Source organism: Propithecus coquereli, unplaced genomic scaffold (assembly GCF_000956105.1).
Source record: "Propithecus coquereli isolate 6110/MARCELLA unplaced genomic scaffold, Pcoq_1.0 Scaffold80, whole genome shotgun sequence".
NCBI classification, from domain to species: Eukaryota; Metazoa; Chordata; class Mammalia; order Primates; family Indriidae; genus Propithecus; species Propithecus coquereli.
In genome coordinates this window covers 4,484,317-4,510,898 of record NW_012154174.1, presented here as the reverse complement: position 1 = coordinate 4,510,898, position 26,582 = coordinate 4,484,317, and the positions used below count along the sequence as shown (strand labels likewise).

The 26,582-nt window shown below is 42.4% G+C and overlaps 1 protein-coding gene across 23 annotated transcripts in view; it reads right to left on the bottom strand.

Moving 5' to 3' along the window:
- The window catches only part of KCNMA1 (potassium channel, calcium activated large conductance subfamily M alpha, member 1), a 740,417-nt gene that overhangs the window by 135,970 nt on the left and 577,865 nt on the right, over nucleotides 1–26,582 (bottom strand). For 16 of the 23 annotated variants that reach the window (XM_012663330.1, XM_012663323.1, XM_012663335.1 and 13 more), the window contains 3 exons: nucleotides 24,915–25,024; nucleotides 11,737–11,805; nucleotides 2,397–2,483 (listed from right to left, as the gene is read on the bottom strand). In XM_012663330.1, the coding sequence (XP_012518784.1) occupies nucleotides 2,397–2,483; nucleotides 11,737–11,805; nucleotides 24,915–25,024 (266 nt within the window). Of the gene's footprint in view, nucleotides 1–2,396; nucleotides 2,484–9,390; nucleotides 9,403–11,736; nucleotides 11,806–24,914; nucleotides 25,025–26,582 lie in introns of all 23 variants that reach the window. The other 7 variants (XM_012663322.1, XM_012663321.1, XM_012663325.1 and 4 more) reach the window with 1 other exon arrangement.

Sequence of the window (26,582 nt, the reverse complement as noted above, 5' to 3'; positions counted from 1 at the left end):
CATTCAAATCTCCAATGTCCTTTCTGTGGTTTTCTGCAGTCTTCATCTATTTGAAATCCCCTAACTGACAGCATTTGCTCTGACACATCACACACTATGGAAAATTACAGGCTGGTGTTGTAGCTGATTGTGTCAGCATGTATTTGTGAATACCATAAAGCACTGAAATGAGACATATTGCACTCCTTAATATAGGAGGTAATTTGTTTTTTGGACTGCCTGGTATTTGTGACATTCATTAGTGAGAGATGCAATAGGAAATAGAATTACACAAATGGGAGTTTCATGTTATATTTGCTATCTGGGAGGTACATGTGATATATGGTGCCGCTGTGCTCCCCAGCCTCCTGTACTTGGTGCCGAGATGTTGCTTCGAGCTTCTGTGTCTCACAATCTGGACAAGAGCACAAGCTTCTTTTCCAGAGGACCAAGGCAGGGGGGCTTCAGCCCCATTCACCCCACTTTCCCTTCTCAGGTGAACCCAGTTCTCAGGATGTGCCTGAAGAATAGTGAGATTTGATGAACTGGGCACGGGGGTGTCTCTCTCCCACAACCGAATAATGGCAATCTTTTCCCAATTTGCACAACTAAATTTAAGTTATTAGAGAGCTCAGTTTTAATATACATTTTTTGTTTCTCCATCTTATATTTTCTCTTTCCTGAAAGCTTTTGTAATGAGTATGGCTAGTTTGCTAGAGTGGGTGAGGAGAAAAAGGACCACTGACATCCATTGTCATATAGCATCATTGTGTTTAACATGTCAGACTCACTCCCAGGCAATAATTAAGAGGCTCTGGAATCAGACTTCCTGGCTTCAAATCCTGGCTTTATCACTCATTAGCCGTGTGACTTTGGGAAAGTCACCAATCCGTACCTCAGTTTCCTGCTATATAAAGTAGGAAATGGCCATGCCACCTACTTATTTCATGAGGTTGCTGTGAGAATTAAATGAGTTCATAGATACAGAAAACCTAGTACCTTAGTGCTGGTGTATAGTAAGCCCTCCATAACAGTGTGTTAGTATTATTAAATTTGGTAGAAAGAGAGGTTTTACAAAAGGAAAGACCAGTTCCAATCTGGTTCTGTAAGTGACAGAACCCAGATTGTGCTGCATGGCCTTGGATAAATCATTTATCTCAAATTTACAGATAAGCAAACAAAAGCCTTGGGTGTTTAGAAAGACTTACCTCTTGAGTTACTTGAGGGGTAGCAATAAAGAAGGGGGCACACCTAGCACAGGTCTGGCTTTAAGTAGGAACTCATTAAATGAAGACAATAGGCTTGTATAAATAAATATAGACCTTCAAAATTAATAATTTTCTTAAAATATTTCATGTAACATTATTGTTGAACTGAGTGTGACCTGTCTGACAATTTGCATCACATTTTCTCTTAGTAAATTTTTCCAAGTTCATGAGATCGGATCAAATATAAGAATATTTCATGTTGTTCTGCAAAGAGCCCTATGATTCTCTAGGCTGCTCACAGAGGCTTAAGGATACTAATTAAAACGTCATGGAACATGGAGGCCAGTGAAATCCTGGGCTGTCCCTACAGAGGCTTAACAATTGAAGCTGACAACTTCAGCTACTTACCTAGATGGCCACAGATAGATTTCATTTGAAATTAATCCAAACCATTTTTTTTTTTTTTTTTTTGACACACAGTCTCGTTCTGTCTCCCAGGCTGGAGTGCAGTGGTGTCATCGTAGCTCACTATAACCTCCAGCTCCTGGGCTCAAGCCATTCTCCTGCTTCAGCCCCTGAGTCACTGGGACTATGGGCTCATGCTACCACACCCACCTAGTTTCTCTATTTTTTGTAGAGATGGGGTCTTGCTCTGTTGCTTAGGCTGATCTTAAACTTCTGGCCTCAAGGTATCCTGCCTCAGCCTCCCAAAGTGCTAGGATTACAGGCATGCGCCACTGTGCCCAGACTATCCAAACCTTTTGAAATTCCATTTTGCACTTACAGTAGAAAACAGACAATTCTCAAGTACATTTGTCTGGATAATATTAAGTAAAGAGCACTGGACAAGGAGCCAGTTGATTTGTTATGTTGTTCTGGGTCTTCAAAAATCAGATGACCTTGAGCAATCACTCAGCTCTTGGAGCCACAGTTTTCTCTCTCATAAAATGAAGGAGTAGGCAACTAAGTCTCCTATTTCTAAAATTTTATTATTCCAATTCAGAGATATGGAGTTGTCTCTGTGAAAGGAGTCCATGGAAGCATTTGAAAGCAAAATCTCTTCTTCCTAAAACTCTGCACCGTTTGATGCCTACAGATAGGTTAAGAAACTTCAGGGTTAGAACCCTGTATGTTTGGAAGCATGCCCACTTTCAGGAGGTCGAGATGTCTATGGGCCAGAAAGAAAGCCAGATGAAAATAAACTCTTACCTCTTAACTTCTTTGGCATCACTTGCGATGAAAAATCCTAAAGTACCTTCTTGGATCTTAAGATGGTTTCCAGGATTAATTAATATACTGCTCAGTGAACAAAAACAAACAAAGAAGACAAATTTGTGAGGCTGTGTTCTCAATAAACCCTTGAAGGCTACAAGTTACTGTTGTTTTTATAGGGGGCCCACTAGTCTAATGCTTTCCCCAAAGATTTTGTCCAGAGTCTGATGTCTACTGCCCCAAACATTAAGCTATACTGCTTAATTCCCAGGTTGGCACACTCCCAGTGGAGGAAATGAAAGCAAATCTAGGTTTTAGGACCTGGGTTTACATAATGGAGCAGTCTGGCTGCCATCATGGCCGTCTGATTTGAAGCAAAGTCTGTCATAATGAATCCCTTTGGAAACTGCTATGGATGTCAATGTTGAAGCATTATTGGCCTAATGAAGCTAATGCCAGATCAATTTTCCATTAGATGACAGAGCATTAATGGGACCCCTATATATATACAGAAACATACATGTATACACACCACATGTTACCACGGGGAATGGTACAAGACACCCATAACTAATGCCGAAACAAACCAAACATCTTCATGACATTGATAAGGACATGGAAGTAGATTCCATGTACAGCCTATGTAGGAAAAGTTGGATCTACCCAAACAGTGCAAAAGAAAAATGTCAGCAGTTGGATGTACTTAATGATTCCAATCTGCTGTTTATAAAAACGTATGGGGTGTTTGAATAAGATGTGTGTCTAGCAAGTATGTCCTAATCGAGGCAAACTGTAGTTAGAAAACGAACGCAAATTACCCCTAAAGAAAACTTGCCCTGAAGGGAAGCAGGAACCTAAATATACACTGTCCTATTTCAAAGTGGTCTAAATAGATTTGCTGACCAAGTTGTGTTTGGACTGACTGAAGAGATAAATGTATCCTAACCTAATAAATGGATGAAGCAAACAAGTTGAATTTTCTGCAGATCAAAAGCAGAATCCAGGAATGTCTTACACAGAGACAGAGATGAAGCTTTGGGCTTAATGGATACTGAATTTAGGGACTCTAAATGAAGCAAGAGATACAACAGAGGTATCCTCTGATCTGAAAAGCTGGTGTTTAAGGTAATAGATATCTAGAATCAGTCTAATGGAAGTCATCAGCTACTCAAAATGATCAAAATGGGGCATGGTAATTAACATATAATCTTTTTCCACCGGTAAAACCATTCTTGAAAAGTGCTACGGTCCACAGATGATATGTCTGTAGTAATACAGGAAGGACCCAGGTGAACTTCTGTTCTTTTGAGAGAACTCTGAGCAGATCATTATTGCAAAATAATTGTGGTCACAAGAGCAGCCACCATTACCTGTAACGAGACCTGACAGAAGAAAAGCAAACCTGTGTCATCTCTATCATTAACACTAAATAATAGCAAGAGGCTATGGAGATTTGACTGTCCTTCCCTACAACCACAGGCAGCAGGGAGATTCCTGCCGAAACAGAGAGCAGCAGTCCCCTCTAATAGCACACCTTGCAATCAGCAGTGGCATCGTACAAGCACCTCCTAATTACCCCACTGCCAGCTCTTCGTGTTGGGGTAATGAGCCCTCTGACTTCACATAACTATGAGAGGAAAGGGTCAGAGCTTACACAGGTTAGACAGATTTATTTTTCAAAGCCAATTCAATATGACATTTTAGAAAGGCAGAATTTGTGATTTTGCACATTTTCTTACCTCCTTTCCTGTAAGGCAGTTCTTATATGCCCTAGCTCTGCAATCAGAAACTGGGTCCAAATTCCAGCACTGTCACTTAGTAGCTGCCTGACTTTGGGCAAGTTACTAAACCTCCCTAGAACTCAATTCCATTACCTACAAGAAGGGGATAATGATAATAGTTGTCTTTCTTCAAGGAGGTAAGTGAGATAATGTGTAGAAGGTTCAATAAATGTTGGCTTTGTTATTTTTTTATTCTTGCAAAAAAAAAAAGCCAAAATTTATTTCATTTTCAACAAAAGTATCAGAGATTTTCTTTTAGCTGGCCCCATGGAATGGAACACAGGGCTTCTTATCAAAATACCTTGCCCATCATGAGATGAAGTTATGGGGTGAAGACTTGCACACTCCGGAGTAATGTATAAGGACGTACATGAAAAATCCCATGCACTTCTGGAACCTAAAGGAGCTAGTTCCTTAAAGTTAAAAAAGTCTACATTTTGATACATATTCATATAAGAATATAAGAAAAACTCTGGAGTGGAAAAAAAATCCTATCATGATTGGAACAACCGAATTCATTTTGACCCACATCAATGTCTCGGTGACATATATGCACAAAACAAGCTTCACATGGAACCCTGTTTTCTTTTTTTGCTTATTAATCATAATCCAGTGATTGAACCCACTGTGTCGCTGTGAAATACACTGAAAGCAAGGTTTCTACCAATGAAAAGTTTCTTTTCATTTTCACTGTTCTTTATCAACAATGAACAAGAATTAGCTTCCAGTGAAAATTTGGAATTGGCATTCTCTGAGTGCAGGTTGAGATAATTTATTACGGTCTTTGAGCTTGCTTTAGACAAGTTAGTGTGGTGGAGAGGAAAGATTCTGGGCACTGACACAAGGCACGTTTGTGTTCTAATCTCAGGTTTGCTGCCGATGCACTCAGGCACGTGAGTCAGGCCTCATCAGTTTGGGTCCTGGCTTTGGGCATGTGACTGCAGCTAAGCCTCACTCTCCTTATCTGTAAAATGGGGTGAATATTCACTAGCTCACAGTGTTTTTAAGAGAATTAAAGTGCATACTATGTGCTGAGTGACTGGCACATAATAGGTTTTAAATACACGGTTGCTACTAATGGTGAGCTAAGTGATTATAAAACTAATTGAGAGGTTATTAAACTCTCACAGCACTGCAGCTCTCCATTTTGTCCTTAGTGCTAATAAATGACCCAGGAGGTACCCTACTGGCATCAAAAGACCTTTTCACTGACTGCTGTATCCTAGACATTTTATCCCTGCATAAACATCTGAAGATGGGCTCATTTGGACTGACTTCTGTCTGCACAGTAGAGCATCTCTTGTTCCTTAAATCTTATGTCTGGCTGATTGTGGAAGAAACCAAAAGCATCCCCAATGACCTCACAGACCGTGTGATTTCAGGATGCCCTCTTGTCCCTGTGGACAGGGGTGAGAGGTTTCAATCATCTCCACGTGAGGTGCGAGGCAGCACCATTTGCAGATGCTGAGACAGAGCTAAGGCAGCCTTCTGGGTGGGAACCGAAAGTGTGAACCCGCCCCTTGAGAATAATGAAAGAAAGAAATCTAGATGCATAAAGATGCCCATTGTGCTAGATTTGGCTCACATTATTTAAGGGTTTAGAAAAGAAGCACATGCCCCTGAGTCCAAGGTGCTGTGACATACAATATTCCCTGTGTAAGAGTAGAGTTTCAAAAATTCTTTGAGGAAATACATTACTGTTTTTGATATTTGGATACAGTCTTCTATTCACATTCCAAATCTAGAAAGTTTAAATAAAATGTTAATCCTCCTCTTCTTGAAAATATAAAAAGATAAGGATTCTAGACAGGAGTAACTTTTATTTCCCTTTCATTCCTGCAAAATGCCTGCTACCCTTAGAATTTGTTATTGACCTCCTAAAGGGAATACGTAAATTTGTCCAAAGATCTTTGATCTCTTTAGGGGAATATCCAATGTTAAGTTTGTTTTGTGCTTATAACTGCCAAAAGTCGCCCTCCCTGTGCGCCACTTTGAATTAGCTCTTTGGCTCCAACTTTGTCTAATTCACTAGCTTATCGGAGATTAACTTCAAGATGTGTCATGTGAAGAGTCAAGAAAATCGCTAAGAAAAAAAAGTCCATATATCCATTAGCAGAATTCCAACAAGGACATCTTCTTGGCAGAGGTGGACTCTCCCTCATTTCAAGGAACACATAAATTATCCTCTGTCTTTCATGACCTTACTGATTGCAACAGAAAACATCCAGTGGCAGCTAGAAGCACAGGGTTGGTGTGGTCCCTTCCCCAAGGACACTCGCTCTCTCTTTTTCTTTTGCCTTAGACTACTTCTAAATCTAGACTAATTCTTTGTTTTTCTCACCCACTATATAGAGCAAATACATACTTCCTGTAAGGAGCCCATAGTTGAGTAGAGGGGTGAAAAACATGATCACTTCCTATTTACTTTTGAGTTTCTCATAGCAGCAAGTGTAGAGCCCTGCATGCAAGAGCCACTTTCCAACTATTGAATGAATAAAAAGCATAAGTCATTAGCCTCAGTTCGAAAAGTTTTCCTTTCCCTTGCGAATAAGGGGAAAGGAAGTCACAGTTTTCTTTCAAAGACCAAGCTGCAATTCTCATCAGGCAGGCCGATCAAAGGCTTGACCACACCTTTTTGGTGGGGTTGGCCAGTGTGCTAACAATCTCCCAGAGGCATTAAGTATGAATATGCAAATATACAAAGATATAAACAGTGTGCCACTTGGGGGGCCGGAACAATTGAGTTCAGTGTCAAAAACACAGCTCACTTAGAACTGAAATATGCGTTCCTAAGCATAAAACACATCTACATGGGACTAGTAGCACAGTTCAGTCCATCAGGGAACTGCCTCAGGTGGCCCCACAAGAGGAGCACCGGGTCTCAAGCTGTGTCACATTTCACTGGGTGTCTCTTACTAAACTCTGGTCAGGTTGGAAGACTGGGGCTTGGTGGGGGGAAATGATTTATTCCCTTTGTCCACCACCTGTACATAACAACTGGAAAGCGTCTAGTGATCTCCTCCTCAATCATCGTAAACTTTACTTGCTTCCCGTTTTCGGAGACAACCAATGACTGGCGACTCAACTGAAATATATTTTTAAAGGAAACTTTTATCCATTATGGATAAATAGGGTAGATGTATATGTCTCTCCTCCCCTTCTCCATTTTTGGTAGGTGTAATGTACCATTCCCCAGGCAATTAAAAAAAAATCACAACTCATGTGAAAACATAGATTGTACTGGATAACATGGTAATTATATTTGTGTCTAGCAAGCTAATGGGACTTCATTAACTAGAGCAAGCAAATAAGAACCATTTAGGACTTCAATTCATGCTATGCCCAGATGAATCATGCCACTGGGAAGAGGCTTCTTGGATCACACAAGTTCATACACAATTATTTTCAGTTGGGACTTTGTTTGAACCAATTGTGTTACCTCTTGGAAACAACTGCACTGTAGTTTGTGGGCTGTCTTAGGACACACACAGCTCAAAGAAACCCCACATCTCAAATTTTATCACCTTTCTGGAACTTTTCATTTCTTCTGGGCTTTAAAATACTTGGAGTCCCACACAACTAGACACACACACTTTTACTTTCGGATGTATGTAGGAGACACAGTTGCGTGTTCTGTGTTTCACTATACTTAAGCCCAGTTGACTTACACACAGACAGCATGATAAAGGTTGCTCCCAGTTGTTTAGACTCAAATGATTGTCACTGTGGTCCACCAATGATATTGGCAAGGACTTGTTTAGCCTGACTCCATTTCAATAATTTTAGAAACGGCAATTTAAAGTATGTTTGGCACCTACGAAAAATATTAGCCACATGGGATGGGGAAGAGAAAGTTGATCTAGGAAGGATAATGCTGGATATTTGTTTCTGGGAGCAAGCCAAGTCACTTTCTGGTATACTTTAGGACAAATCATGCCTACATTACAACATGCCTTCACCACAAGATAAAAGGACTCAAAGGCCAAAAGCCAACAGCAGAGGTGCAACCACTGTGGACCTTTGAAGATGCAAAGTGTTGCAGTAACTTCTTGCAGTTGGATCATATCAATAATACCAAACTGACAGGAAGCCACCTCTATTTATACAAATCTACTAAAAAGAAATCACAGAGGAATCTGACTTTGGAAAGAGGTTCAGACACATACACACACACCCACACACACACAATTACAAACACAGACACAAACACGGGACAGTGATTACAATCACGGAGAAAAGGGACTCTTGAAAAGACGAACAAGTAGGCATCTAAGTAGTATGTTTTCAACAATGCTGTCTTAGAGAACACATTATTGAAAAGCTATGCTGGAAGTATTAACCCAAAAAGTTTTTTTTAAAATGCCATTAATGATGATTGAGTCATGCTTTATGCAACATAAAATAGCAGCAAAACAGGGTGAAGTCACATGGTGAATGTTGAGATACTTTATATTAAGAAATATGCCCAAACACACTAAGGGAAAAAAGCCATGAGTTTGTCTCAATAAATAGTATTCATTCAGTAAATCACATGTGATAATCTGGCAATTTAGTAGCAGTGTTCTAAGTCTTTATTGGACACTGCCCGTGGAGTAAAATACTCAAAATGTCATCACTAAAATTAGAAGTGTAAGGGCTTGGTCTCTGTTTTGTGGATAAAAGGACACGAACTCTGCTCTACAAACTGGAAGCTCAGCACAGGGAGGAGAAGGTCGCTGGGCATGGGGAGGTGGTACGTAGACAGGATGGTGCCAGAGTCCAGGGGACACCAAGACACACCAGGACAATACAGAAACAGACACAGAGGGCTGGAGAGAAGCATCCTCCTTTCAACTTGAATAGTATTTGTCCCCATCATTTGTACCATGATGGAAAACAGGATTGTGCCTTTCCTTTTTTTAGGTTTCCTGCAAAGAAGTTAGTGCGTCATCCAAAAGAATCAACAAGTCAAACAAGGACAGCAATAGGCTACTTTTGGTTTATGGACTGTAGTTGGAGAGGGGTGTATATATATATATATATACACACACACACATATATATATATAAATACACACACATATATAAATTATATATTAGACAAGGGGATGAGATTATATATACAGATATATAATCTCTCTCTTCTTGAGTTCTTGGCAAATGGTTAGTCCTGTGGTTAGGAGTGAAGATAGAGGGTGGAGGTTGGAAGGAAAGTTAACGAAGAGTGCATACCGCTTTCGGCTTCTGCAAAACGACAAGAAAAGAATTTAAAATCAAACAATTTGATAATAAATTGACACGAGAAGGAAAGAAGGAATTAAAACCTTTGTTTCAAATCATTTGAAGGATGCATGTGAAAACAAGGTTTTTCAGCAAAGCGTGAAAACGGTCTCATGGGGTGGAACCAACAACAGAGGAGGTAGTTAAACGCAGGTTGAAGGCAAGAGGGTGGGAAGGAGAAGCAGGTTCTCGGAATTCTAACACCCGACCAGTTAGAAAATGTGAGAGGAAAAGAAACGGGAAATTTTTAAATGAAGAAAAAAATTAAAATTATTATCTCGGGAAGGATCAAAACGCGTTTATTTTTAACATGGCGATTGTGTTTGGTAAGTCCTGTGTTTCCTCAGAGGTATGATCCACATTCCCTCAAACACACCTTTTTCCACAAGAACCAATGTGCTTCCACACTGAGACCAAGCCACGTTTGGGGATTAAAACTGGCAACTGCACATACAAAGCCAAAACAGCCAAACAAGTTCTTTTCGCCGTTTTCTGGAAAAAAAACCCTAAAAACTCTCTATATGTACAAATATGGCTTTGTTGAAAACACCTCAGTTGAATCAATGGAAGGGTCCATCAAAGAAAAGGTTGTTGTCTTCAGGGAGAGCTCTGAGTTCGTTTTCTTAGAAAGGTGAGAGTGGATTCACACCGAACCATTAACAGCCTTTCGTTCTCCCCCCTTGGGACCAAAAGGCAGCAGGTGGGAGACGACAAGTCAAGGTTCAGAGTGCAGTCTGCTGCCATGAAATTATTCCAAAATGGTCAAAAAACAATATTCAGCATCAGCGTCACCCAAATCATGACATTTTTTGGAAAGAGGCACAAAAGCGATAAAGGGAGAACACCGAGTTACACAAAGATTTACTGACTTGGCGACACGAAGAACATCATTTGCAAAAACCCAGGATACACAATTCCCACACGCAGGTACAGGTGAGTATTGGCAAACACAGGGGCAAATAGTAACCCCGGAAAATTCCATCTCATCTGTTGAACAGGAAATAACCAGGACTCTCACGGTTTTTTTGCAAATAACATTCTTCACTTTGCCAACATGGAAAAAAATGTTCATTTGTACACATATTTGTTAATTGCTACAGCCATGTTCTACATGTGTCCACTAAATCTAGCATTTTTTTCCTCCTGTCGGTTGATTTGGATTTTCAAAATAGCTTAACATTTGATCAGATCGACTTTGTGAGCAATCTGATCTTGTGGTTAAGGTAACAGAAAACATTGGATTGACTTGCTTACAATCCAGTGTTTTGTTTTGGTTTTTTGTCAGAGACACAGACGGTACATTTGGAAGTCTGGCTTTATCGGGTCATTCACCCAGATAATGAAAACTCCTTAAATGATGCTAAGAGGAACCTTCTACTCTTGCCCTGCACTCTGCTCAGTTATCAAGGCATTTGTTGCACTCGACACTTTGGGCATCTGCAGGAACAAAAAATGTACTATAGGAGGAAGAGTTTCTTGGTGTCGTTTCAGAGAGCAAAAGCTCAAGCACCTCTCAATGAGCCCTCTCTCTTCCAAAACTATTGATAAGAATTGGGGAGCAAAAATCATCTCTGTTTTATCTGTAACGTATACAGTATCTGATCAACACAATTTCTTGCTAGCATGATGCTTCCGTTTTCCAGTGCAACTCACATATTGACTGGGGTGTTATCTGTTTCAACCAGACCTAGTCCCTCATCGGTCTGATTTGCACATAATTAAGTGCAAAATAAATAACTAAAGAGAGCTCCTGCCTCTGAGCCCTGCTCTCCTGGCTCATTTACATGAAGCTGATATTCTGCCACCTGGATTTCGGTTGCACCGGGAGAAGCACATATGGTACACAATAGGCTGCTTGTAATTTGGCTATCAAGAGAGCTGGTGTCTCCCCTCGTGGCTGTACCCTATACCTGCTGTAAAGGAGGCCAGAGTCCACCTGCTTTTTGCTCACAGCATTAAAAAGGGGTTTCAGGACAGGGTCTGTCCCCAGTTATACACTTAGAAGGTGAAAAGTCCAGGTTGGCATGATCAGGTGGAGATATTTGGAAGGCTCATCCCTCTCCCCTGGAGAAACACTCTATGAATGCACAGTGGGGCTTGGGGTGCCAGGCTGGTCTGGGGTAGAAGCTGCAGTGTCTGGTGGAGCATGCCTTGAAATGTACCCTAGAGTCAGAGAGGTTCTTCCCTGAGTTCCAAGCAAATAAATAATGCACAAGAAAGCAGAATGGACCAAATGTTCCCAGAGTACGCTCTCACCACCACGAATGTCAGCCGGCCGCTGGGTCACAGCAAACTTACCGGCTCTCCCGGTTGGCAGACTTGTACTCAATGGCTATCATTAGGAGCTTGAGCTTCACAAAACACAGCCTGCAATGAGATAGAGAAGCCTCCCGGTCAGTGCTTCTGAACAACCTGAGACACGTAACAAACACCTTTACGATCTTTCACCCTCCTAATGAAGTCATTATCCAAGGGGATCCTCGTCCCACCGTCACCGTCACCGTGCCAAAGGCAGAGGGTGGAAGCGACACCTCCCCATCTTCCCTGTTAAACCTGATTTCTCACAAGTGATAAGGCGCTAGATGTTCAAAGTGCAAATTGCACTCAGGTCTGGATGTCTAGACACAGCCCCCAAGCAGGGATTTGTGCCTGGGGATTTACACTGGGCCAGATTCATTAGTCACTCGGTTGGGTAGTAAAATGTTAACTACAGGGGGAAGGACAGATTTGGACCAGCTGGACCTGTTATTTGGATTCCATTTCGGTCTTTTGTACAAATGGCTCATGTTGTTGTTCCGAGCAGGCCCCTGTGTGCTTGGAATGACGGTAATAATACTTAGCCTCTGTGTAAGTGCCAAGCACATGACTATGGCATCGTCACTCCTGGCTCCATCCAAGCCGTCTCACCTCGTCTGCTCAGTGCTGTCGACTGCAGACCAGACTGCTTCAAGGCTGGCTTGTCTGCGCCTACCCTCCTGCAGTCCCCCAGACCCATGCCTTCTCCCCTCCTCCCGACCCATCCTCCCAGACCATGTCAAATCTCATCTTCTGCGCAGTCGGTCTTCTCCATCTACTGCTACCCTCTGATTTTCTATTCTCAGAACTCCCTCATCACCTTGTCTGCAACCAAATCATTAAGCTCTTAGTCCACTGTATACTGGCTGGGGTTGCTCCCTATTGTTTCATGTGTCTATATGCTGTCTCCTCAGCCAGAGCAACTTCTTTCAGAGTTTTGGACTCGTTTGGGATGCTCCACAGTGCACAGTAAAGTGAACCCACTGTCACACAGAAGCTCAATAAGCAAATGGTTTCCACTTACTAGGTTTCAATTCTAAGAAAATAATAAACGGTGCAGTAAAATATCCATGCATAAAGATGTCCAGGACAGTGTTATTTATACAGAGTAGAAAAATTGAAAGCAATGTAAATATCCAATAATGAGGCAATGATTAAATACAGTGCAGTATGATATTAGACAGCATTGAAGATGACTTTGAAGGCTATTTCAAGATGTAACATCAATAGGTAACATTATATAAAAAGATACAAACATGTAAATAATGTGTACAATTAGATGAAAATATACAGTTATATACTTACAGAAAATAGAAGCTCATATAAGAAAAGAATTATATGCATTATGTATTACAAGTTTCTACAATGAACATTATCATTTATGTTTTAAGGATGTTTTGAATAATAAAACATTGGTTGCCTAATAGATTGAAAAATAAGTTGATGGTTATTTAGCTCCAGTATTATAAGGCGGAGTCTTTCCTGATGGTCCCATTTAATCCCCCACAATATGCCTAAAAGGAAGAAATTACCCCAGTTATTCAGACTTCCATTGATATCTCTATTTTACAGGTGATGAAACTAAGGCTCAGAAAGTGTATGTAACTTGCCTTAGGTCCCTAGCCAATACCTGCCAGGGTATACAACATCTTCATCTCCAGTGAAGCCTATTTTGTACTGGGAGAGATAGGTAATAAGCAAATATAGAAGTGAATAAATAATAAATTTCCAGATGATAACAAGTACTATGCAGAAAATAAAACAACCTGAGAAGACAAAGAGTAACTGGGAAGGGCAGTGTCACTTGCATTGGTTCAGGAGGACCACCCTGAGGATGCAGGGAGCACAAGAGCATGCTGAGAAGGGGAAGGCAGAGGTAAGATATGAGAAAGGCTTTCAAGGAAGTAGAAACAGCAAATGCAAAGGCCCCAGGGCAGGAAGGAACTCTGGGTGTTCGAGGATCAGCAATAGAGCCAGCAAGGCTGGAGCTGAGTGAGCAAAGTCAAGAGTGACAGTGATGAGGTGAGAGGGTGAGGTGGGAGCAGGATCATGAGGACTTTGCTTGCCACAGCAAGGAGTCTGAAGCTTATTCTAAGTGGAATGGGAGGGTTAGGTTTTAAATAGAGAAGCAACTAAATCAGACGTGCTGGACATGGGGATGTGTTGCTTGCAAGGAAGGTGCTGATGAAGGCCTCATGCTGTCCAGAGGGGAGTGCGATCAATTGCACATTCCTACAAGAGGTTGTGGCCCCCGGCATTGTCCTCAGCAGACAGATTTCAAAGGGCCACTTCCACCCAGCCATATCTGGGCTCTCCTGGTGATTTGCAGGTTTTCTGATCCCTGCCAGCAGAGTCTAATGACCCGGTCTTTGTGCTGATTATGCAGCTTGCTGAAACACGAGCACACGTATCCAACTACAGCTGGAAAAATGTCCTTCTTAATTTATGTCCCACAGAGCTGCAGTCCCCAATCCCCAAGCCCCACGGACTGGTACTGGTCTGTTGCCTGTTAGGAACTGGGCCCCAAGCTCCGCCTACCCCCCCCATCACCTGTGTCTCCCCCTCTGCTCCCCCTCCCTCTTCCCCACTCCCATCCATGGAAAAATTGTGGTCGATGAAACCGGTCCCTGGTGCCAAAAAGGTTGGGGACCACTGAGTTATGCTTTAAATTTAGACATGGGACTAGCAACAAAGAAGCAATCAAGGGTGAGTGGTGGGCAAGCGAAGGAAGCTTCATCTGTATTTACAGCCGCTCCCCATCACTGGCATCACTGCCGGAGATCTGCTCCCTCTCCTACCCAATCTGTGGAAAAATTGTCTTCCATGAAACAGTCCCTGGTACCAAAAAGGTTGGGTACCATTACCACAGAGCACTGTTAACATGCAGCCTTTATGGGACTGTTACTTCTAGAGCTAAAATTGTTTTAAAAATCAGATGGCTTATGCAATGTTTATTGAACCAAATTACCATGTTAAGTAACCATTTTCTAACGTAAATAGTAGCTAAATGCAAAAAAAAAAAACAAAAAAAAACAAGAAGTCGGATCTTAACATAGCATGGATCATGCAAAGGTTAATTTGCTGATATCCTATGAGCAGCAACCATTCCAATTGGAGACTCTGGTAGTTCATGGGATCAAAGATCTTAATTGCTTTTATGGACTTAATCCTACTGGCGAGAAGGGAAGAAATAGTTCATAGCAGCGGTGAATTATGTCTTGCTAACTATTACAATACCATTTACCAACTGGATATAAAAAGAAAGGAGCTTCCTAACGCAGGAAAGGCCATAAAAGCTATGTGGCCTTGGGCACATGACTTAACCTTACATGGAGTGAACCAGCAGATCTGAGTCCTCTTCTAGCTTTAAGTCCATTAACTTCATAACTTTCAAATCCATACCTAAAATGAGTATACACTGCCTTATAGAAGCCGCCTTTGAACAATCCCTTTGACCCAAAACAAGTAATGTTGCTCACTGGCCAAAGGACAGGAGAAGGACAGAGTGATGTGAATAGAGAGAACATATGCAAACAGTGCCACACATAGACGTGCAGACTCGGGCCCTTCAAGATTAGCTGGTCCTGCCCTTCCTATAGACAAGACAAATGAAGGTCCAAACAGGGGAAAGCACTGGGCTCAAGGTCAAATGACTTTAATGTAGAAAAGCCAAAAGTGGAAACTGAGTCTCAGTGCAGTGTGCTGTACAGATGCTTCTCCTAAGAACAGAGGAAATGAAGTGGTGGTCACAGCCCAATGTGCAGACACTTGCTGCTTAGTCAGTGCAGAGTTTTTAGAAAACTAGAAATAGATACCAACAGGTGATTTTGTATAAAGACTGGCTTTTTATCTTTCCTCGAAAACTCAGATACGGCCACACCAGCAGCACAGTCCATGTGGCTAAAAGGGACTGGAGTTGCGAAGTACTTACCTCCCTGGATGGGACATGTATTCTCTCATATGCCACAGTCCCCACCGCTCCCTATTGTCTCAGACCTCCTCACTCTTCATTCTTTGTTGCTAACTGCCTGTCCCTGACAGACATCTAGGTTTTGAATCTGTGCTCTAACCTCCTCTGGATATTGGCAGAATACAAATCTTGAATAATAAATCCCGATTTACACTGGAAGCAGAACTATGGCTCCACTTTTTTGTTAGATCTTGCCAGAGAGCTGGCCAATGTCAGGGTCCTGGGCTTCAGGTTGTAGCAGAGGTGAAGCCTCTATGGGGGCCCAGTGGGAAGGAGCAGGCTAGGTGAGTATACGGCAGGGAGCTGGTGTGGTGGTCACTGTTTGTCTTTCCCCTCTAGACCGAACTGCTCCAATATAGGATGCAGGCTCTGCCTCACTGGCATTTTGCAAAGTTCGAAGAGTAGGTTTTTGGTAAAGGCTGAATAAATAAATGCACGAATGAAGAGGGAGCAGAATCCCACATGTTGCTGGAGTGGTGCAGAAGAGATAAAGCGGCAAACAAGGAAAGTCCAGGCAGACAAGGTTTGGAAGTGAGCGCAGGACCGTGAAACAGCATGCTTCTTAACTTGTCTTGTTAGGAATAGATGGGACAGGAAGGATGTAGAAGGACATAATAGTAGCGATACGCTCTGGGAATCTAATTTTTGCTTTCAAACCGCTATGCCAAGATGCAAATCCAATTCTAAGATACAGACAGCAATTTATCCTTGGGACCTTCCAGAGATCCTGTTACAAGGAGTACATTCCCAAGAATATGCCATCAGACTACCCAGAATTGATGTCCATGGTTAAATATTTACTTGCATCGTTCCATACCATTTTGGGGAGGGGGGTACAGCATAATAGGCACTAGCCACCTAATCCTTACAGTTCTTCCGCAGGTTTTACTCAACCTACAGTTTCTCAATGTATATGGGATGGTGTGGGCTCACGGAGCAGGATGAGGGTGAAGTAGGGTGCAAAAAAAAAGCAGGAAAGCCTTCACAATGTGATAAATGGGGTAAAAATCAGCCATAAGCTAGCAAGAATTTAATTCTTGGTTTCTAAAATAAAATGTCCCAATATGTCCAATGCAGGAAGTTGTCGCTGTTTGCAAAAATAATTACAGGGGAATAGAAATGACTTCTTTTTTCAAGAAAAAATGCCACTTGTCACAAAAAGGTCTTAAACCAGCAATCTGCAATAAAACTGTTGTAATAACAAGTTAGATGGCTTTCCCGATAATTATTAAGTAGAGGTCTACCAAATTTGACAATGACATTATACAAAGCCTTTTTTTTTCTTTACTTTTTTTTTTTTTTTTACTGCCAACATCATCTGTTAACTACAGTAGTTTCAACCCAGATGTTCCTGAACAAAGGCTCTTAAGAATTAGAGTCCAACTGTTTCTACCGACCCAGAGGGAAATAAATTGTTCTTGCCATTAAATCAGCCCCCTTGACTGGAAAGATTACTTGCTGGTGTGAATTAAGCATGGAAACCTGTCATAGCGTTTGCACCTTCTAATATGCTTGGGAGAAGCATGCACAGAGGAGGTCTGGAGCTGTTGAAGATGACTTGCCCCACAAGTTCAGGTGGGTGAGGATGGAAGATGCAGCTGTCATTGTGTTCCCCAAACCTGACCCTACCGGCAGCACCAGCCCCAGCTCAGCTATCCTGAGGGCCCCTGGGGATGACAGGCTGGCCACGAAGTAGATTTGGATGTAAACACTGCGCACTGGGTAACAGGGCTTTAGGATCAAGCGGCTAGAATGGAAAAGATTCACATTCAGGAGCTTTGATTTAAAATGCTAAGTTCTCAAAATGGAAACATCTAGTTAAAGAAACTTTGAACCATTAGGATTTGCAAGGCTCAGCACCAAGAAAATAGATGTGATTTAAAATGTTCATGGAGATGCTTTTGAGACTCCATTTCTCTATGGGGCTTTCGTAGGCGTGCAGTGGGAGGGCTTTAGAATATTCTCACCCTCACTCACGCACGCACAATCTCCACTAGCACATCTAAGACACCTGGGTTTAAAAATAGTTATATTCTTTGATATAACAATTAGTATTTGCCTAAAGTATGAACAAATGTATTTTTAGGGAGCTTTTCTGTTATGTTATTAATCAGAAATATAAAATGAAAGTAAAAACTGTTTGTGCTGTGTACACCCAGCATAGAGTCAAGGCCCCAGCATCCACTCCATTTCCAACTGGACTTTCTCCCTCCCTGACCCCTCTGTGGAAAATTCTGGACCCATCACTGCCTCTGCAGCCTGCAATAGCTTCATGAAGGATTTTGGTAGATTTTATCCGGTCACTGGTTTATTCACTAGCACGTAGAAGGATGACTGGTCACCTTCTGGGTCCCTACAGTAGAAATAATCACCAGGATTGTATTTACATCTATGTCTATATATGCTCAGCCCTAATTACAATACTCCCAAGACAAGTAGATGAATAGGGCCAGTTCTGTGGGGGGAAAATATTTTTAAAGATGAAACTTAAGCATCTCCATAAATTCACTTAAAATGCTCATGTCTGCAGCCAGGCTAAAGAAATCTATCATACGATAATCAGGTCTGCCTGGTTTCTTTCTGTTCCATGTTCAAATTCAGATGTCTTTCTCTAAAAACTAATGAACAGAACTCAAGTTAAACTAGCTTTAGTTTTCATTGGGCAAGAGGCCCAGCTTTCTCTGGGCAGTCTTAAATTTTAAATTTCATCAAATGGCTTCTTTTTAAAGATCTGCCCATGTAAAATGGGTTGAAAGCGCCATTTTCTGAATTTTGGGGGGCACTGAATGCACGTAGGTAGATGAGAAGATGGAGACTCCCCCTGCACTCTCAAACCAGCACGGTGGCATCCATACTTGCATGTGGGCTTGGGGACAGAACTGCCCTTCAGCACAGCCGAGGAAGATCTGATCAGAGTTCCCCAAGTTACCCAAGCATTAAATACTCCGCATCAAATCTGAATTTTAACTGCTCCATCAGCTGCAGAAGGACAGGGAGAGCCACACCGTATTTTAAATACATCTTTTGTCCTAATCCCTTCTGAGTTGTAAAACCTGATACAATTAAGCTTTTCTATTTTGCAAGTGATGAATGACTGACTAATAGGCTCACTGTGAGATTCAGAACTGGAATGCGGTGTTCCTGCAGCAGCCCAACTGCTGAAGCTGTGGTTTTCCCCTGCTCCTCCTCGACCACCCCTCCATCCCTTCTGCTTCCTACCTGGGGCAGGGGAATGCAACCTCTTGTTTGCTAGTTCGCACAATAAAAACACTATCATTCTTTCTTCCAAAAGTGTCATATGTCAAAATAAATCTGATGGGCCTCTTTCTCCCATCTAAAGGGGAAACCAATTTGCTCTCATTGGAAAATCTCAAAGAGACCTGGGTATTGAGAATTCCATTGTGTGGTCCAGCCTCCAGATTCCCCCCCACTTGAAATACCCGCTTCCCTCTTTATCCCCTCTCTGAATCCAACCTCCTTACAAAGCACAGCTCAAAAGTCATCTCTTCCAGCACCTCCACCCTGACCCTGCGACCTCCAGTCAACAGAGAGCTATCCCTGTAACTCTCAGCCTCTGTACTCCAGCCATGTGTACCCAACCAAGCACTTATCACTGAGCACTTATGTCTCCCTGAGGGTGGCATTATTTCCCTTAGCCAGACTGCAAACTCTGAAGGCAGCCACTGTAGGGAAACTGCATCTTTTATTTGGCATCTATAAGTATTGTTATTAATCTTTTCCTACACATATATCTGATCAAATCTAACTGCAGGCTCCTCTAGAAGTGGCACCAAGCTTGGTACAATGACACAAATATCCCAAGTTCATTAAACATCTGGTCAATTGACTGGTGACTGAATGATGGGAGAATTTCCTAAGGAGTAAGAGTAAATATGTCTTAAAAATGCAGCAATGTGTTTCTTTCATTCTAAGTGCTTATTTATATATTTGATGTAGAGGATAGAGGCATAGAGGAAAAAGGAGAGGCGGGAGAGGGGAAAGGACATTAACCAATCCTGAAAGATAAGTAATAGTATTCCTATTTCAGAGATGGGGACCGAATCCAAGGGCAGGTGACTGGTAGCTAAAGGAGGTACACAGAAATCAGATATCTTGCCCAATCACATATCCAGCAAGTGGCCTATCTGAGAGTTTGACCTCAAGCCGTTGTGATACCCCAGCTCACACTCTGTGGCATCACCCAGCATCCTAGTGTGGGAGCCACTCAAAAACAGCACCCTTTGGGAGCAAACATGGCCTCATAGCCCTGCCCTTGCTTCCGGCAGGCTGGGTGCTCACCATCTGCACCTTCCATGGCAGCCTGCTGGGGAGGCTGGGGAGTGGGAGGGAAAGGGAGCGGATGGTTTGCTAAGTGTTCAGATGACATTGAGTGACATGCTCGCCTCAGATCCCAGTGCTCCTTTGCCTTGATGTTACTGGTACACAGACCCAAGGGCAAGCCAGCTATGCAGAACCCAGGGAGGATGCTGATGCATTGGCCCTTAAAGCATCATCCTGGGGAAGGTATAGGGCATACCCACCATGACCTCCAACAAGGCCAAGAGATGTTTTTGAGGGTTGCACCCTGAACTGCCCTTTCTTCCCTGTACTTATCTGCATTTAGCATGTATCTGTTCTCCACAACCTAAAGCTGCTTTTCTAATTCCCAGTGGAAACCCAACTGAGAGCATTAAAGTGCTCAGTATCCCTGCATCTTATTCCTATACTGATTTGGATTAAGCACGGGGAGTGAGAGAACAGTCAGTGGTTTGCCTGGCGTGGCAGAGTACACAGACCCATTCCTCTGTCCTTGCAGATTAATTACACAATATCTTGTGTGAAGAAGGAAAGATGAGAAGGAAGCTCACACAAAGGCTCCAATCTTAACATTAGCTTACAAGATGTGGCCTACCTATAATTCCATGATTTGGCTAAAATCAGGAAGAAACATTGCGATGACTGGGCCCAAAGTGAGGAGCAAGAAGAGATTATTCCAGAGTGTGGGGTGGAGGGCTGGAGTGAGGAAACGGTTCCCAATCCTCAGACTTTGAATCAGAATCACCTGGCTTGCTTATAAAAATGCAGATTCTCAGGCCTTACCCCAGATGTTAACATCTGGCAATGGAGCCTAGATAGCACTCCATTTAATAAGCTCGTCAGCAGATTCTTAACTAACTGACCTTCAACCTACTCCAAGCTGCTCCCAATTGTACAAGGTCCCAGCACTGGAATCCTGATTCTGTAACTTGTCTGCCAAGTGGCTTTGGAAGGGGTAGCCCCATCCTCTGAGTCTCAGGGTCCTCATTTATAAAACAGGGATCGTGATACTAACATAAACATCACAGGATTGTTGTGAAGATAAATGAGAAAATGGAGATGAAAGGTTAAGTAGGATTTTTTACTTTGTCCAAATTAGTTTCTGGCTTTGGAACAAAGAGGCGTCTTCTGGTCATACGCACGGTGCAGCCAGAAGGCTGCTGCAGGGAAGTCAAAGTATGCAGCTCTGTGAGTCTCACCTGGACAGGAGAAGACAACCTCTTGCCTTGAAATTTTTAAAAAGCTAGCTTTGGGGAGCCTCCTGCCCCTCCTGCCTGTCTTCCACCCACTTCCTATTCTCTTGGGGAATGACCTTGAATTTCACTCCTGTAACCTGCTCCCATATCTTTGAATTGAATGACTCCCCGAGTCTTAGAGAAAGCTCCAAGCTCTCCAGTTCGGTGATCCCACCCTGCAAGGGGGCACTCTGCCAGCGCAGGGGAAGAGCAAATTTATTTCTTTTCATGCTTTAAGACATTATTGGCTGCATATTGTTTTAGTGCAGCGCATAATTACAGAAACTGCTCTGAAAATCTGTATATGTTATCTGTGCTTTATTATACTCAGAATATTCCTCCAATTCTTTTTCGTCTCCATGAACCAGCTTAAAATATATTTTGGCGTCCTTTATGTCATCTTGAAATTGAATAGCCAATTCTTACTGTAATGAAAATACTTATGCGCCAGCCTGGTGATATACAACACTACACTCTAATTACGGCTGTGCTTTAATTAACCTGAATTGAAGAGTGTTATCATTAAACTGCTGGTAACTTTGAGTTATGGCTTTTCTTTAATTTAAAGTAGAAAACACAGATAATTAAGCCTCCAGATAATCAAATGCTTGAGGAGAGCTTCAATGTTTTGGGATGTTCCTAAATCTCATTAAATGTCCTTTCTTTATTGATTATTTCTACCTCTGCTGTATCATTGTATTAAACGAATAATAGCACTAAGTTGAACACATTCTCACTCACATCAGAAACGTGGGCGGGGGAGTGGTTTCTGTTCGTGTTATTGCAGAAGCTTTACCGAACAAATATTAAATTCTCTGACAACAAGGTAGATCTGAGGGAATTTTCTCCTCCTTGAGACACGTTCTAAATATGAAAATCAATCAAGGGAAATAAATAGTCACAGCAGCCACTAGCGCTGGCTCTTGAGCAGGCTCTGAGGCCAGTGAAGTTCCACGGCACCCAGTGGGTCAGGGCTAGCAAACTCACCTGTCCACAGGGCCAGGCGAATCTGGCCAGGTCTAAGACATCGGGAAGGCAGGGACTAGACTAACCCCTTCACGACAGCAAACTGGAGCCAGTTAGCATTCGGTAGAAATGCAGGTCCCATGTCATCACATCGGATTTTCAAAAGAGGCCAGAAATCTAGTTTGCGGTGAAATATCATGATTTTGAAATATCGGCAGCAAGCTTTTATTTATTTTTTATTTTTATTTTTAAATTTCAGAATATTATGGGGGTACAAACATTTTGGCTACACATATTGCCTTTGCACCACCCAAGCCAAAGCTAAAAGCGTGTCCATCCCCCAAAGAGTGTGCTCTGCACCCATTAGTTGTGAATTTACCCATCTCCTCCACCCACCTCCCACCGGCAACCAGCTTTTAAGAAATGAATGCTTTCAATTTTTCCCCATTCAGTATGATATTGGCTGTGGGTTTGTCATATATGGCTTGTATCATTTTTAGGTAAGCCCCATCTATACCTATTTTGTTAAGCGTTCTTATCGTAAAAGGGTGTTGAATTTTGTCAAATGCCTTTTCTGCATCTATTGAGCTGGACCCCATCTATTAAGTGAAGTATTCCAAGAATGGAAAAATAAGCATCACATGTACTCACCATCAAATTGGTATTAACTGATCAACACTGAAGTGCACATATAGTAGGAACATTCATCAGGTGTTGGGCTGGTGGTGGGGGGAAGGGTATGAGTATATACACACGTAATGAATGGGTGCAGTGAGCACTGTCTGGGGGATGGACACACTTGAAGCTCTGACTTGGGTGGGACAAGGGCAATGTACGTAATCTAAACATTTGTACCCCCCTAATATGCTGAAATAAAAAAAAAAAAAGAAATGAAGCCCTACATAGGGCAACTATGTGAGTCAAAGACACCTTGTGAGTATCCCAGGTATAGCCTCTAGGGGGTGCAGTCCTAATCCTCCAGGTTAACACTTTGAAAAGGAGCTGACTCTGGTCCCAGGAGGAGATAAGAGAAGATGAGGGAAGGCAGGAAGAGCCAGGGGGCTTTTGAGGGAGCACACTTGCTAGACACAAACACCAGTCGAGCCAGGGAAACTCAACAGCCAAGGAAGGGGGCTTCATCACTCCCCTGCTAATGCCCCCAAAGCCACAGGACTCCCTGCAGGGGTTGGCAGTTCTGCCGTGTGCTCAGACCACCACTGCATTAGACAGATGAGGCTTCAATTGTCTTTTTATAGAACCAGCCTCCGTCATAAGTCCTGCCTTCCCCGGGGCTTTCTATCCTAGGCAGGCCAAGCTCTGAGGAGGAGAAAATCCCCTGGGACAGCCTCGGTGTTCCAGGACCCAGTGTCACTGAATGGTTAACTCCTTTCCGTGGCAGAGAGAGAAACAGCTCTCCAAGAAAGGAACACATGGGAGTTACAATAGGGCATCCATTTTCAGAAAATAACTCCTTCCGAATCAATTACCTATTCACTTTTCCAGTCCATTTAGCATTTAAACTTTCGCTTAGAGACAGAGTGAGAATTTCAGTAAACAGCCAAACCATTTCGGGTTGCTTAGGGTCTGGGCCCAGGGACTGACAGAGTGCACCTGCTGTGTTCACTGACTGCAGTCTCCAGGTAAACATGAAGCTACCGAGTGCTCCGTCCCCTCCCTGCCGTAAAAAGAACAGACAGCTATGATCCAGGGGAGCCCAAGAGCACCCTGCACTGCAAAGGGTGCTCAGTTTTGTTCCGGTATCCTCAGATCTCCCTTTTGGGCAGGTGGGTTTGGTTTGGAAGCAGGCAGGGAGAGCCAGCAGATGGCTCTTCTTCCTCAGCCCGAGTTCCCACATTGCTCTGTTTCTTCCCAGTTTTGATCAGTGCAACAGTTTACAGTGTCAGTAGAGCAGGCTTAATGTTTCACCATTCTTAGGAAGTTTGTGTTTTCACAGAGGACAAAACCCCTGTTTGACTTCAACTCAACCCCTGAGATTCCAAGTGAGGATCTGAGCCATCGTCATGCCTCATAGTGGACATCTGGAGCTCCGGAAGTCATCCCCCATAGGTGACACCGGTTCTATCCGGAGAGGCCATGGCAGGCTGGGGCTGTCCCTCACTTTGATCCATCCTCCTAAGCCAGTAGAAAGAGAAGCTAAGACTTGTTATTATTATAACAAGGGCTAAATTGCTAAGACGTTTTTAAGGCCTCTTTCTGTACATTTGGTTCCCCATTTCCTCAGCAAATGGTGAAAGCACTTTGAATGCCTTTATTTCAGTAGCTTCTCTGATGTGTCTATGATCTGACTCAATTGGAAGACAGATTAAAATTCCTTTCATCAAAGGGCTGGCAAGATTTGGTTTTGCCCTATTAAAATCAGAGAGACATGGGTATATGTCACTCTTCATAAATGTGTCTACATCACAGGAGACATGCAGGATAACTGTAGTTCATAAGTTAGTACAAATGCTGGAGCGAAGCCCAAGATTCTCAGGCCTGGAGGAAAAAGTGGGGCCAGTGGAAATCTCCAAGGCAGGGACCTTGTCCTGGCCCGCCTTTCCTTTCATCACGTGGGACACCCTCGGCAATTGTTAAGTGCTCCAACTGTGCTGAGCAGAGGTGGGTGACTTTCCTGCAAGGGACACATTAAATACCCCTAAGAGCCAAAGAGCATCGAATGAACGGTCACTTACTCACAAACAGTAGGGAAGGACAGACCCACGAAGGCACTGGAGAGATATTCTGTGTACATTTCATTTGAGACTCCTTCCAAGTAGTATTTTTGCCAGGTGTCTTCCTCAATCTAAGGGAAAGGAACACACGAGGAGAGTTTAATACATTATATGACCGTGGGCTGTAAAAGGGAAGCTTGAGTTATACCCTCTTGCAAACAACTAAGTGCACTGCTTAGATGATGATGACCTTCCTCAGCAACCAGGAACACAATCACAACATCTGTATGAAGCTTTTAATGACCCTAAATGCACAGACTTGAAGTGCGCCCCCTCTAAAGCATCACTTCTGTTATAGCCTGTGTTATTTCTAAGAGTGCAGAGACATGGGCACTAACTCACAATATTGGTGGGCAAGTAAACTGATACATTTTGGAGAGCAATTTTGCCACTGTTATCAAAATTTGCAAAAGTATTAATATATACTCATTCACATAACAATTCCATGTTAAGTATTCATAGGAAAGAAACAAGTGTACAAACGTACAAGGATATGTACAAGAACATTCTTTCTATTCATGAAAGATTGGGAATAACCATAAATAGTACACTTATACAACGGAATACTGAGAAGCAATTGGGAATTATGACGAAAATGCATATCATGTAGAAATTATGTAAAGAGGCACATCACAAAATAGTGTGTATTGTCAGATCCTATATTTTTAAAAAAATATCCAATAGTTATCTGAATGTTTGTAAAGCCACAAAAAAATCTAGAAAGCCTTATACCAAAACACTAACAGTTGTTATCTCTGAGTGACAAAATGATACTTTTTCTCTATAGATTTCTGTATTATCTGAAGGCTTTCCAATGAGCATGTATATAATACAATGGAACAATATATTTCCACTTTGGAAAAAAAGAAAGTATATTTTTCGGACCCCACCGGGAATATTGCAAAAAGTAAAATGTAGTTTCAGAGAGGTCTTTCCCCAAATTTCATTAAAATATGTATGTTTTCTAATTAGTCACATTGAGCTGGTTTTCCCAACAGCCCTCTTCATGCCAGGCATTTCGGGAAGGATTTCACATTGGAATCAATCTTTAGAAATCAGTGAGTTACAAGAAGAATGCTGAACCCCTCCGGAAGCTTAGGGATCTCATAGTCCCCCTTAGCTAAGGAAGGCAAGCTTGGGTGTCCTTGGGGGTCCTTAAGCCTTGGCACCCCAGGTTTCACTTCAAGTGTAGGCCTGGGTAAGAGGAAGATGAGAAGAAGCTGCCCAGCTATTAGGAAGTGGCTCTTTACAATTTCTTGTGCTGATCTTGTATTAAAAGGCATCTTGCCTGTGGCTTATCAGTTATCTGGGAGAAAAGCAACCCTTGGATTCTAAGGCATCATGGAAATAGTGGGCAAGGGCACACCTACCATCTACTTGTGACACTCCGACATACGAAAGCCAGAAAAAATTTAGAAATAAATGGAATGTTCCCTGCCTCTATGCTATTTGTCTGCTCTGTGCTTGGTAATCTGGGTGATTAGATTATGTGGGTTAACCTCATTAGTTTGAGCTGCTTCCAGGCAACTCCCACAGGTTAGACATTAGCTATGCAGTGCTGCTAGCTATGAGCTGTTTGTCTCCAAATTGGTCTTCCCAAGAGTGGGGTCTTAAAAAAAAAAAAAAAAA